This window comes from Sceloporus undulatus, chromosome 7 (genome assembly GCF_019175285.1).
Source record: "Sceloporus undulatus isolate JIND9_A2432 ecotype Alabama chromosome 7, SceUnd_v1.1, whole genome shotgun sequence".
Taxonomy (NCBI): domain Eukaryota; kingdom Metazoa; phylum Chordata; class Lepidosauria; order Squamata; family Phrynosomatidae; genus Sceloporus; species Sceloporus undulatus.
Window position 1 is genome coordinate 10,593,267 of NC_056528.1, and position 13,032 is coordinate 10,606,298.

Genomic DNA, 13,032 nt, shown 5'->3' on the forward strand with positions numbered 1-13,032 from the left:
TTGCCCCAGGGATTCCTCCCGGCTGAGAGGCAGGAAAGGGGGGAGCATTTGGGAGCAGACCCCTTGCCTTCCGGGGAGCAGCAGGACTGGGTCTGCTCAGGACTTGGATGGGGCCATTTCAGAAAACTCCAAACAAGCTCTACCAGGAAGGAAAGGAACCAACCCCTTCATGTTGCACAAGAAGGGCCAGGAGCCTGCCATTCAATTCCTTTCTGCAACATTCCTCCTTTCTCCCTTCCTGGGGCCCAAGGTGGGCTCTGAGTGGCAGGATCCACACCTGCTCCAGTCCACCTTTCTCCCTCCCTCCTTTGCTGGTGTTGGGCAGCTTTGCCAGGGGTGGGTGCTGCATGCTGGTGGCCTTCCCCTTTGCAACCCAGGGGTGCACTGCCGCCAGCTCTCCCTTCTGCTCCTCAGTGAAGCATGGCTGCTGCTTCTCCCGGGTGGCCAGCTTCTCCCCATCCTCCAGCAGCACCTCCTCCTGGATGGGGCAGGAGAAGGTTAGGTGGGTGAGCGTCCCCCAATGCCGCCGAACTCCCAGACCCAGCTGAACAGCCTCCCGAGGAACCTTCAGCCCAAGGTTTGGCTGGGCTGCAGCAGCACGAAGGGCACGAGTGGCGCAAGTGGCACACCACCTCCCCAACTGCTCCACTGCCACTCAGATCTTAAGAGCTCAGTGTGATGCTGAGTAGGAAAGCTGCAGCCATCACAGTAATCCCTAATCTGCAAAAAGCTTCCACCCATTGCTTCTCGGCCTTTCCTCTGATGCAGCTTCTCTCTCAATCTCCCTCACTTAAAAAAGGCCTTAGAGGAGATTAGGTCACACATGCCCCCCCTTCCTTTGGAAGATCCATGTGGCAAAACGACAGGCAGGCCTTAGCCCCCTGAAGCAGGAGTAAGTCATGGGGACTGGCTCAGGCCAAGGACCCCTGACCCATGCCCCCCCCCAGCTGGCTAAGCTCTTCCTTCCCTCTCCTCCTTTTCTCTTCCTCTTTTCGAGGCTGCAAAAAGGAGGCATCATGGCTGGCCAAAGACCCGCTGCTGCTGTCTCTGCAGCCGAATTGTTAACTAAGCCTTGTGTCTAGAAGTTACTGCAACAAGACACAACCTTTCATTTCACAAGTCCTGGCAGAATTACAGAAGACTGGCTCTGGCCTAAGCCTGCAAGCAAACACAGCCAAAGCGAATGGCTACTCAAAAGGTCAGAATCAATTCAACAGAGAGAGAAAGAGAGACATATGTGACATTTGGGAAACATGACTTCTGATCCTATCGGCTGTCAAGCGCTCTGATGGTTATTTATTTGGCTATTATTCCTACTGGAGATTGTGCACAACAAGTCTAGACACACAAACTGAACACTATAATGATGCCAACAGGAAGGAATTGCTGAATCACTGTAAGCAGCATCATTATTCTTAGAGAGCCTCAGACAAATTGTTTTCTTAAGTCAAGGACACAAAAAAGAATCTTCTCTGGGTTTATTTTCCTCTGTTCATTCTCTCTCTCTCTCTCTCTCTCTCTCTCTCTCTCTCTGTGAGAAGCCTGGAAAAGGCTGCTATGTCTCCAGATCTGTTGATCTGTTTTGCCCTAGAAAACAAGAGGAAGCGGAAAGTCGGATGCTTCCGCACTCAGAGGATGGTGCTGCACATGCAGCCGATCTGCTGAAAGGACAGGAGCTGGTGCCCGCTGTTCCTCCTGTCATCCCCATTGCTGTTGTTGCTGGTGGTATCTGGGTTGTTGCAGTATCTGAGTTAAATTTTGGGACAGCACAGTGTTAAGTACAGCACCAGCAGTTCACATCTTGGTCCTTCCTCCTGTAAGCTTTCCAGCCGACTAGGCTTCCGTGTTGACACCCATAGCTGGCACCAGAGCTGATGCCAAGAGATGTGGGCCTCTGGGGATGGCACTGAGAATAGCTCAGGTGTGTGTGTGAGGAGGGGATGGTGTGAGTGCTGGTGATGGCAACGTTGGTCCAGGACCCTCCCACCGCCCTTGGGGGCAGAAAGACTGGCATTGCCTCCGTCTGTGTCTGTCTGGCTGCTCACCCCCAAAGACTCATCACTGGGCAGCACTGTCCTTGCAGCCCTGCGGCCCTCATCCAAATGCTGACTGTGTGACTCAATGTACAGCTGCTGACCCATGTTCTTCCATCCATTGGCATCTGCAAAGACCTGCTGAGGCGTCACTTGAGGGGGCAAAAGGAAGGCATCATGGGACGGTCAGGCTGCTGGCCACAGGAGAGGAGCCTCTGCTTCTCCTCTAGAAGGGCCCAACCCCATTCCTGGCAGCGGCTTCTCCAGGCGGAGAAGGCAGGAGAGCAGCCAGCCAGAACTGACAGTGGACCCAAGGCCTGGCTTTGGATGGGCCAGCTGCTCCGGTTCTTCTCCCTCAGCTCTCAAAAGCCCTGAGCTCTGTCTGCTGCCGGCCCAGTCAAGACCCCAAGGGGCAAAGCACAGAGACGTCACCATCGGATCAGTGATGCTATCATTTGGTCCCATTGCCCTCCTTGCTAGTTAACGTGTGATACACAAAGTTCTATACTTTACATGGACACATTTCTGACATGGTGATGGCTGCCCATTGCATCTGACCAGGAGGGCAGAGAAGGACTTACTAGTTCCCTTGGCCTTTCCTCCATGCAGTTTCCATTAGAGTCTCTGGAAGAAGCAAGACTGATGTCATGTTTATAAAATCTGTTGCTACCCAGGCTCCCATAACTGCTAGAAGTGTTGCTGATCAGGCTTCTTCCTTCCTTCCTTCCTTCCTTCCTTCCTTCCCTCGAGGCTCCCCTCCATCCTCGCTCTGGGGCTATGGCATTCTCTTCCCCGGGAGCCACCGCTATCTGAAGGCGGCCCTGCTGCTCCCTCTCTGCGAAGCCCATGCTTCATCCTCTTCCGCCTTGTCCCATCATCCACAGGTACCAAGCCATTGCTGCTCCCTTGAATGCCCCCCCAAAGCCTGCCTTGGGAAAGGCCCTCTGAGCCTGAGGCACCTTAGACCCCTGGAATGCCTGGGGCTTGCCTTGTCCCCTTCCCCATAAAAAAGTAACTTCTCCAGGTCTTGGTCAGCTCCCACTCCCAGGACCGTCGACACGAATAGAAATGATTGGGGAGCCTATTCAGCTAATGCACTTACTTAACATACATCCAACATGGGACCCAAGCCTGTTTAAATTCCCACTACGGACCTTAAGACACACACTCCATCCTGTAATTAAGAACCGCACATAACAAGAACTTGCATTTTAGACTGAACTGTGAAAATGTGTACAGTTAGCAACTAAAGGATCTCCTCCGTTGGTCATAACTGGACCCTTTGAACTGGTGAAGCTGGTGCCCCATGGGCCAGACCCCTTGCTCCCTTCCCATCAATGGCAAGCTCTTCTTCAGAACTGCTTTGCCCTACGAAATGGCAGAGACAGGCTGCCTCCAGCTCCATCCCAAACACAACGTCAGACGATGTGGAAAACAAAATGTCTGCCCTGGTCAGGGTTTCCACAAACAGAAAAGTGTTGTCGTCGTTGTTGGGTTTTTTTGTAGCCCAGGCTCAAGCTGAAATGAATCTCTTTTGCTTTTCCTTTCCAGTTCCCACAACGGTGGGAGAAACATCACCAATAAGAAAAAAAAACATCACCAATGAGGAAGGGAAAACACACATTTAACGCTCCAGTGGAACCGAACAACGGAATCAGCTCAAAATGGCCATTGCACCTGTGTCAAAAATGAGTGGAAGAGTCCCTTGGCAATTTGCATGCCAGCATCTCGCAGTTCTTCCCGAAGTTCTTGTCTTCCGCGATCATAGCCTCCAGAACAAAAACAGCGATTACTCTGCTCATTTCCTCTGTGGGTTTCCATCTTAATGTCACAATCCTTCCACCCCATTGAAAAAAGGGGGGAGAGAAAGAGAAAGAAAACATGCCAGAAGAGACTACAAATCCACTTTTATTCAACTGTTACAAGGAAGGCACCTTTTCCTGCTGCAGGCAATTAATTCCAGGACGCTTCTCTTCCTGCTGCGGATTTATTCACTGAGAAGCCGTCGGATAAGAAGAGTGTTAGTTAAAAATCGTGGTATGTGTTACAAAACCCAAAAAACCCCTCCTGTTTTGTTAAGCTCAAAATTTAGACAATTAGTGTTAATATTAATTGCAGTATGATTGACATGACAATAGCACTTGTTATGAAGGAAAAGCAACATTTCATGTGTCTTCAATCATCAGCCTGGTAAAGCTCCCAGCCCCTCCAAACTAGCAAGCTGACAAATCTGACATTATTATAAACATGTTTTTACAAACAGAGGGAGGAAATGGCCAACCCAAACCCCCAAAACACAGCCCTGGGCCTGTTTGATTTTAATGGTAAAGCAGCCTTTCGCTCATGTCTGGAGGCACCCCGAAAACAGACTGGGAACAAGGGGCAAGAGATGGCAGATGAACGTTCCCAAGACAGCAAACTAAGCAAGTTGGTTTACTTTTCAAACACTGCTTTTGCAGACAGCCTCCCCATCATCTTGCTGGGAGTGAAGTATTTCTTGCCGCTTTGGCTTTTCCAGGAGGGCAGCTCCTCCAGAAGCTTTCATTAAGTGCATCCAGGGTTATAAAAAGATTAGGAATACTTTGTGGCGTTTGTTCAGGTCGAAGCAGTAAGGCACCAAGTTGTGGCAGTTTACCATAAGAAAAATAGGAACGGTATTGTGCGAGTGTTTTTTCTTTTGTCTGAAAAACTGTAAGGTATCTTTGGCAGTTGTTAAGTGCTAAGCATGTGCAGCACCATCCCGTCGTAATGTAAAAGCTGTGTGAGATAGGCAGGGCTTGCTGACGGTAGCCAGACAAATAGGAAGGTACTATTAAGGCCACAAAGGTGACTCCAAATGGCACAATGGTGAGTGAGAGGGTGACCTCTTCCACGAAGGCACTAATGAAAACTGGCACCTGTCTCTTTTCCAAGCGGCAAAGGCAAAGGATACTCACGGGACATTAAAAAGCAGTACATCCCGGGAATTGCCCTTTTGTCCCAGAAGAGACTGTCTTACGCTTTCCTCTCTAGCTCACACAGCTCCCAGCATCCCCAGCCCACCCAAAATAACATTTACAAGTTGAAGCATGCCACTTAAATAAAGGCACACTGCTGATGAACTACAAAAGGGTTAATGTGTCAATCCAAAACAATGCTTGATTTGCGCACCGTAGGAAAGCTTGACAACGCAGCAAGTTATGATGTCGGAGCCTGGAGTTTCTCGCCGATAGCTTCAAGTCCAGAGTTTTCCCCAGTTGCTCATGAGGACGTACTCCAAACTGTGTTTACAAACCACATAAAACAAGATTTTATGCCTTAGCACTGACCTGTGAAAATATGCCTAGTTAACAGCTAAAAGAACATTCTCTTCACAAAAGATGTCCTCCATTGACCATGACCCTCCAAATGGACCAGACCTGTCATTCTCTTTCCATTGGTAACTTTCTTCTTCAGGGGCTTCTGATAGCTTTCTGGGAAACAGCTTTGGCCTACCAAATGGTAAAGCTGTTCTTTTCATGCCATGTGAGCCAGGTCGCCTCTGGCTCAATCTCACAGCATAGCATCATACAATGTGGCCTGAACCTATCCGATATGGGATGAGAGCAGTGGTCTTCCTGGCGGCTGCTCTGCCATCTTTTGCTCTACTCTATTCTGCTCTGGTCAGGCCCCACCTGGAATATTGTGTCCAGTTCTGGGCAAAACAATTCAAAAAGGATGTGGAGAAACTGGAGCCATGTGTCCAAAGGAGGGCAAATAAAATGGTGAAGGGTCTGGAAACCATGAAGCTCAGGGAGCTGGGGATGTTTAACCTGGAGAAGAGAAGGTTAAGAGGTGATATGAGAGCCCTGTTTAAATACTTGAAGGGATGCCAGATTGAGGAGGGAGCAAGCTTGTTCTCTGCTGCTCTAGAGAATAAGATGGAAGCTCCAGGAAAAGAGATTCCATCTCAACATTAGGAGGAACCTCCTGAGAGTAAGGGCTGTTTGACAGAGGAACACACTCCTTCCTCGGAGTGTAGTGGAGTCTCCTTCTTTGGAGGTCTTTAAACAGAGGCTGGATTGCCATCTGTCACAGGGAGTGCTTTGATGGAGAGTTCCTGCATGGCAGAAGGGGGTTGGACTGGATGGCCCTTGGGGTCTCTTCCAATTCTATGATTCTTTCCTTCAAGGCTAGAATGGCTACAAGGCCTTCCTGCGTGGTTCACATTCTGACTACAAGGATGTAGGAACAAATAAACCACTTTGCATGCAGCTTTTATGAAGAGACTTTGATACCCAGCGGATCCATCATTAACCTCTCTGCTCCAAACAGAAACTGTAAACTACTTCAATGTTCTGGATCTCTACTTTAAAAACCCCAGTGCAGCCCAGGGAGAGCCATGAAGCACACTGGAAAGCAGGGCCACAACTTTCCTGCTTCTGAGGTGGTGGCGGCAGCGAAAAGAGAGGGCTGCTAGCAAGGGCACAAGTGTCGCAAGGAACGCTCCCGGGTGTGTTGTTTTGCACCTCGGAGCAACGTGAAAAACTTACCAATGATGATGATTAAGAGGACAACCACCACAGCTATTAATATGGCCCACATCTGGAAAGGGAAAAAGAAAAACAGAGTATGGCACCAAGTGTTTACTTCGGGAGACAGAACTTGCAACTTCATTTTTGGAAAAGTCCTGTAAGAATGTAAGAGGCAAGCGACCTCCAAGATGACAGAACTTGTGGCTTGGAGTTGTTCTTCTTTTGCTTTCAAAGAAAACACTATGAAACAACCCCAGGCCACCTTACTACAGACGCAAGTGCTGGAAACCTTCCAAATTCAGGCTCGGTTATGTCTGGGGCTTGGAAATGTGAGCGCAAGAGCAACGGATCTTCCATCGCAAAGTCTTTCCTGTGGAAGCAGGGACACACCCGCCACTCACACAAAAGCAGCTGCTCAAACACAGGAAGTCAGGGCACTTTTGCGCAGAGGCCTAGGAAGGCCAGTGGCAGGAGGGCAGTGGCTGCGCAGGGCAGAGCAGAGCCAGGGGCTTCTGGGGCACGCTGCCACGCTGCCTGCGGGCGATGCCCCACCAACCACCCACCGGCCCTCGACCTGCAGGAAGGAGGGCAGGGGGCCCAGTGGCCAGAGAGGGCCCTGAGTGGTGGAGGTGGCCCACCTTGCAGTTCTTCCACCAGAACTTGCGCTTCAGCTTGGCGGCGTTGGTCTCGAACTGGGCTGCTCCCGCTTGCAAGGCGTCCGCCCGGTCGTCCAGCTCCGAGAGCTTCTGGTCGCGCTCCAGGACCTTGTCCACGTTGACTCTCATGATGTCCACCACCTGCGGGGTCAGAGGTCAGAGGGGTCACCCCAGGCCCTACTGCCCTCCCTGCCCTTTGCCCCCTGCCCCCTGCCCTTTGCCCTTTGCCCCTGCCTCGTCCACTTGGCTCTGCGTCTGCTGGAGTCGGTGGCTGGGGCCAGAGGAAGAGGAGGCTGCTCCGGAGGCTCCGGTGGTCGACCTGAGAGAGAGAGGGAGAGAGAGGGGGGCTGAGGGGGTGCTGGGGAAGGGGCTCTGGGGGACCCCCCTCAGGGAAGGGAAGGGCGCCTGGAGGGGCCCAGGAGAGGTCCAGACCCCAACGAGGAGGAAGGGGAGAGGGGGGCTGCCATGGGGGCTCCAGGGCCCAGGGAGTGCCTTCCCAGGGCAGGGCAGGGCAGGGGGCTCACATGGCGGCGGCGTCGTCGTCTTGCTGGGGGCTGTGCTGCTGCTGCTGCTGGCCTTGGCCCTGCTCCTCCTTCTCCGGTTCCGGGGCTTTTGCACTCGGAGGCCGGCCCCTCGCCTTCCTCCTCCGCCCAGCTGAGAGGCAGCCAGCCAGGCAAGGCAGGCAGGCCAGCTGGGAGCCGGAGAGAGGAGGGGCTCCAGAGCCTGGCAGATCCGCAGCCGTCCTTCTTCGGGCTCTTCCTGCTGCTGCTGCTGCTGCTGCTGTTCCTCTTGGCTGGGCGCTTGGCAGAGCCAGGCCTGGCAAGGAGGGCCCCTGGGCCCCGCAGAGGCCTCCCTCGGGGCAGCCTTGAGCCCAGAGAGCGGAGGGCAGATGCCCTCCTGGGACATTTGGAGGATAAGAAAAACCCCAGACGCTTCAAATGGGGAAATTTTCTTCTTTTTAATTTACAGCAGAAAGAATATAAAGCATTCAGAAAACATGTTCCATATTTTAAGGGCAATTCAAAACATTTTGCATGGTTCCAGCAGCTGAGTTCTTCGACAGATCCATTGATTCAGTGATGCTTTTAACATGCACAGTTACAAAAATAAAACTTACAAAAAGAGAGACATCTATACTAGGTTCACATGCAAAGTCTGGGGGAGACCCCCGTCCCCCCTCCGTTGGGGCGCCAACTACGCTGTGGAACTGCCAGGAAGCGTGCAACCGTCCAGGGGGTTCATGTTATATCCTTTATTTCTTTCACACAGGGCCATGCGTCTCGGGGACGTCATGTCGCACGAAGGAGCGATTCTGGTTTGGGGGAGACACAAGGGGAGCTGGCTCCCTGGGTCTCGGGGGCCTCAGTTGTCCGGAAGGAAGGGGACTAGGCGCCCTCCCTGCCCCAACCGAGTCCTGCCAGCCAGGGAAGGGCAAGAGCGGGGGCATCTGGGACTGTCTCGGGGGAACTGGTAAGCCAAACATGCCAGGTGAGCCACCGCCAACACACCCAAAGGGCATCCGTCCGTCCGCTCCGTCCAGCAAGGGTCCAGCTGGAATAAGCGCATGGCGTTCCTGCAAGGATCCCACTTGGAGTTTCCTACCGAACGGAACGGGACAGAAGGGAGGAAGGAGCGACAGCCACGGGCCTCACGCTGCCCTGTGGGTGCCGGCGAAAAGTCCTTCTAAACCCCCTGAAAGGGCAGTGGGACCCTTCCCAAGCTTGGCACCGTGAAGGCCCAGGCTGCCAGTCCTATGGACACACCACCAAGCCTTGGATCTGGAAGGAATCACAGGGCAAAACGACCGCTTTGGGGAGAGAAAGAGAGAGCCTAGTGCTCTCCCTCTGAAAACCCTTACGGACCAAAGGGGAAGGGGGCCACTGAGGCCATCCCTCTGGCCAGGAGGGAAAGCAAAAGGCCAGTCCCAAAGAAGGAGGCCTTTTCCTCTGACAAGGGCTGCTAGTGGGACAGGCAGAGGGCTGAAGGGAGCCCTTCCGGCTTCTGGGCCCCCGGCTCCCTGCGCAAAGGTCCCTCTGTCCAAGAGACACTGTACGCGGGGAGCCAGGCCCTTCGGCCTTTGCCTTTGAGGGGCTTCTGGGTTGGTTCATTTCTGCATGTCATAGAAGGGCCACAGAGCAGGAGGCGCTTCAGCAACCCCTTCCCACCCCGCTCCCCCCACGGTTCGGTTTTCAGTCCTGGCAGTGAACAGAATCAATGAGAGAGAGAGAGAGAGAAAGAGAGAGAGAGAGAGAGAGAGCGACGCAGACACACACACATAATTAACAATGCTAGAAAAGGCACCAAGAGCACTGACCCCAGGCTGGTTTTTTTGCCACAATCTTTTGTGTGTTTTAAATCTTTCTTTTAAAGACACCCTTTAAAAACAAAAACAAAACAACTTCACAGAATTGTGAGTATTTTTAGGCTTCACAACAAGCCTCTTGAGAGCAAGACTACTAAACCTCATCGTTTCCTCATCTGGGATCAAGCAAGAGCAGTTCCTGTTCCATCAACCAAAAGGGTCCCTCGAAAGGCCAAGGGGGCCGGCAAGGAAGGCAGGTGCGCCACGTGGGGCTGGGGGCCGAGGCGGGCCCGGCCTGGGCCTTGGCGACTGGGCAAAGGCCCTGGGTCCCCAAGGAAGAGGAGGAGGAGGAGGAGGACGGGGACGATGGTGCCCATCGGTGCCCTCTCCGCCCGCGCGCTCTGCCTTTCTCTTGACCAAAAGGACTAATTTAAAACAGATTTCTTTGGCTCCTCTCTATGTGGAAATAGCAATATACCATGACACCCCAAACAAAACCTGCTTGCGTCTTTTAACACTTTTAAAAAGGTTTTTCTTAAAAACGTTGTGCAATTTTAGGTACGTTTGTCTGACTTCCGGCAGGAAATATGGACGGGTGAAACGTTTTGTTCTCTACTTCCCTACTGTTTCTTTTTTCTTTTTCTTTTTTTAAAGTTTATGTTCATTCTACGTGTTCTTTATTGGAGTGAGAGTGTATGGTGTTAAGCTAGATACAATTTTGTATTCTTATGATTATCTGCTTTGCAAAATAACTTAATATTTTTTTTTTCTCTTAAGCAATATTAGCATTCACTTTACTTGGCACCATTGGCAAAAAAAGAAAAGAAAGAAAGAGGAGAAATTAAATAACAACGGAAGGATAATCGAGAAGGTCGAAAGAAACGGAAAGGAAACTCCTGGTAGCCAAAATCAAATGTAAACATATCTCTGTTTTTTTAAAAGTAACGTTACTTTGCCTTTTTTCTAAGTCTAAATACATTAGCTCTTTTGCTTCTGCAGTTAGTCATGCTTTAGCAAAATGTTCTTCTAAAGAACATTTAAAATAAAGTTTCTTATAGTGAAATAAAGTTTTTGTTTCATTTTACAGACCGTAAGCCACTAATGCTTTGCTTTTTCGTTTCTTTTTTCCTTGAATTCATGCACATCTGTTTTAAATATATACAATATGTACAAACATCCACACTCTTCTGGCTCATTCAGACAAAACTATACAGATACGCCAAGTTCTCTTGCCAAGTTATTGACCCTTTGTGAATAAAATATTTAGCAATTAATCAATATATTCCCTTTCAAATATTTATTTCTCATTTGCCATTTCTACTTTCTCTCTATATACAGAAACTGCCTAGCTTCATTTTCTAAAAATGTTTTTTTGAGATGAAATAGCCAAAAGAAGGAATTTACTGGCCGGAAACGCAGCACCACGCTGCCTCCTTCTCGGTGGCCTCAGTGTCCAGTCGGCTGATTTGCGCATGACTCTTCGGTCGAACAAGAGGTTTGAAGGTTACCAAAAATGCTTTACAAACCATTTGCAAGTAAATAAGTAAAAATCTTGAGTGTGAAGTAAGGCCAGAAAATAAAGTGCCAAATATGAGAAGTGCATATGGCAGTTGATAGACTTGAAGGCTCGAGAGAGAGAGAAAGGAAAAAGGAGGACACCGAAAAAGGACCTTTTTGCTTGAGCTGCGTACCCCCACCATTGCCCCCCCCCCCATTTGCAAATACCCGTTTGCTTTAAAAAGACCAACAGCTTTCTGGGGGGGGAAAAGCAATTGCCACGGGGCACAAGACCGGCGGATCTGAAACGTCGCATGAAAGCGTGTTGCGGCGAGCGGATTCGGATGAAGAACGGAAAGGTGGAGGAAGAGTGAAGGAAATGGAGGGGGCTGGACCCCGAAAAGCAAGGCCTCCCGGAGGACCTCCAGCGCTTCCCGGGTCTCGGAGATGATTGACAGGTGCAGGAATAGCGATTCTTGGATTGTGGGGGGTTTGCCTTTTTTTTTCCTTTTTTTTTTGGTATAATATTTGTACAGTTCCACACATTGTTTGTTTGTTTGTTTCAATACAGCCCTATATGAAAAGGATATTTAATTGCTTCTCTCTTTGTTTGTTTTTTTTTCCTTTTCGTTTTGGAGAGGAACGAAGCAACGCATGAAAGATCCTTCCGGGTGTCACTTACCCCCCCCCCATGATCCAACCAAAGATTTGAGTCCCAAGATGTCTTGCTGAACAAATTAAAAATTGTCCATGAAAGTGCAAATGTAATGACTAAACATTACCGTTAAAATCCTGCAGCTGATGTTCTCAGCATTGCAGTCAGTTTTTTTCATAATTAAATTTGTAATTGTTGTTGCATGTTTCTGCTAAAAACAGAAAATGAAAACAGTCTGAAAAGCAATGTCACATTGCTAAGGGATGCCGCCGCCGCCGCCGCTGCCGCCGGCGCCACCTCTCCCTTCAGGTTCCTTGGCCCTTTTCAATTCTTTCACTCTGAAAGACAAAGAGAGGGAGAGAAAGAGAAGCAAAACCGTTTGAGGCGACTACTGCTCCCCGACTTCTTTGTGTCAAATAGTAAAAGCCAGGGATCCATTGCGTCTGTCTTGCAAATGATACAACCATCTTAATCCCCTTCCCATTTTCCCCACCAGGAATCATGTTGGCAGTATTGACTTTTGCAGACTTCCTTAGTTGTGGATTTGATTAATATGTTCTCTCTAGGAACCTCTAGGTCTTCCAGCACAACTCTGCCAGGAATTGTCCATAGAGTTGCGCAGCAGGAGCTAGATATTACCAGAGAAAACACTTCTCTAGGCATTTGTAGGCCATCTGGCGTGATTCTATGGTCAACGTCTGGCAAATGTTGACCCTAGAGTTGCGCTGGAGGATCTAGAAATTCCTAAAGAGCTGTTCTCTAGGGATTAGTGGGCTTTTCATTTGTGTTTTCCCCACTTTCACAGGAGCCCTGTGCCCTTAATCCCAGCAAATGCAGGGGGCCTTTGTATGGAACTGTTTAGTGGTATATTACTCCAGATAATGAACTGGAGCATCTGAAGTTAATTCAGCGGGTTTTTGGTAAAAAAAAAAAAAAAAAGTAAGCTGCTCAGTTGCTTATGCGCTTGACTTGAGATTACAAAGGCATTCACCAAACAGTAAAAATCTGGGAAATATAGTTGGTTTCAACCTGGAGGCAGGGAAATGAGCCTTTGGGCTTAGTGCAGGTAGACTCTGGCTGTCTTTGCAGCCGGCCCGCCTTACTCCTGCCTTGTCCCTGGTATGTTCCTGGCGCACCGCAGCGGCCATTTCGCCTTCACACAGCATGGCAGCATGGCAGGAGCCGAGGCCGAGGCTCTCTGCCCCTTCGCCATGCAGAAAAGCTCCTTTGCCCTCTTGCATTGCTTCTCATGGCTGCCAATCTCCCATGGCTGCCTCCTGTGAGAGGCTCCTCCAGATGGCATAGAGGAGCATGTTGAAGGAGGTGCCTGGGCTGCCTGCTTCCCTGTCCAGTGACATCATGAGGCTTGGAGGGCTCAGAAGGGGCCAGAAAACCA

At 50.3% G+C, this 13,032-nt stretch overlaps 2 protein-coding genes across 3 annotated transcripts in view; both read right to left on the reverse strand.

Annotated features, from left to right (window-relative positions):
* Nucleotides 1–3,923: 3,923 nt before the first annotated feature.
* VAMP3 (vesicle associated membrane protein 3) lies at nt 3,924–8,748 on the reverse strand. The gene is made up of 6 exons (XM_042478663.1): nt 8,591–8,748; nt 7,707–8,114; nt 7,417–7,501; nt 7,165–7,323; nt 6,545–6,596; nt 3,924–5,293 (listed from the first exon to the last, which is right to left on the reverse strand). Exons 1-6 carry the CDS (start codon nt 8,746–8,748, stop codon nt 5,274–5,276), a joined length of 882 nt encoding a protein of 293 aa, XP_042334597.1. The 3' UTR covers nt 3,924–5,273.
* The window catches only part of CAMTA1 (calmodulin binding transcription activator 1), a 313,956-nt gene continuing 309,049 nt past the window's right edge, over nt 8,126–13,032 (reverse strand). For both annotated transcript variants that reach the window (XM_042479072.1, XM_042479073.1), the window contains one exon: nt 8,126–11,974. In XM_042479072.1, the coding sequence (XP_042335006.1) occupies nt 11,893–11,974 (82 nt within the window). In that variant the 3' untranslated portion in view covers nt 8,126–11,892. The remainder of the gene's footprint in view (nt 11,975–13,032) is intronic.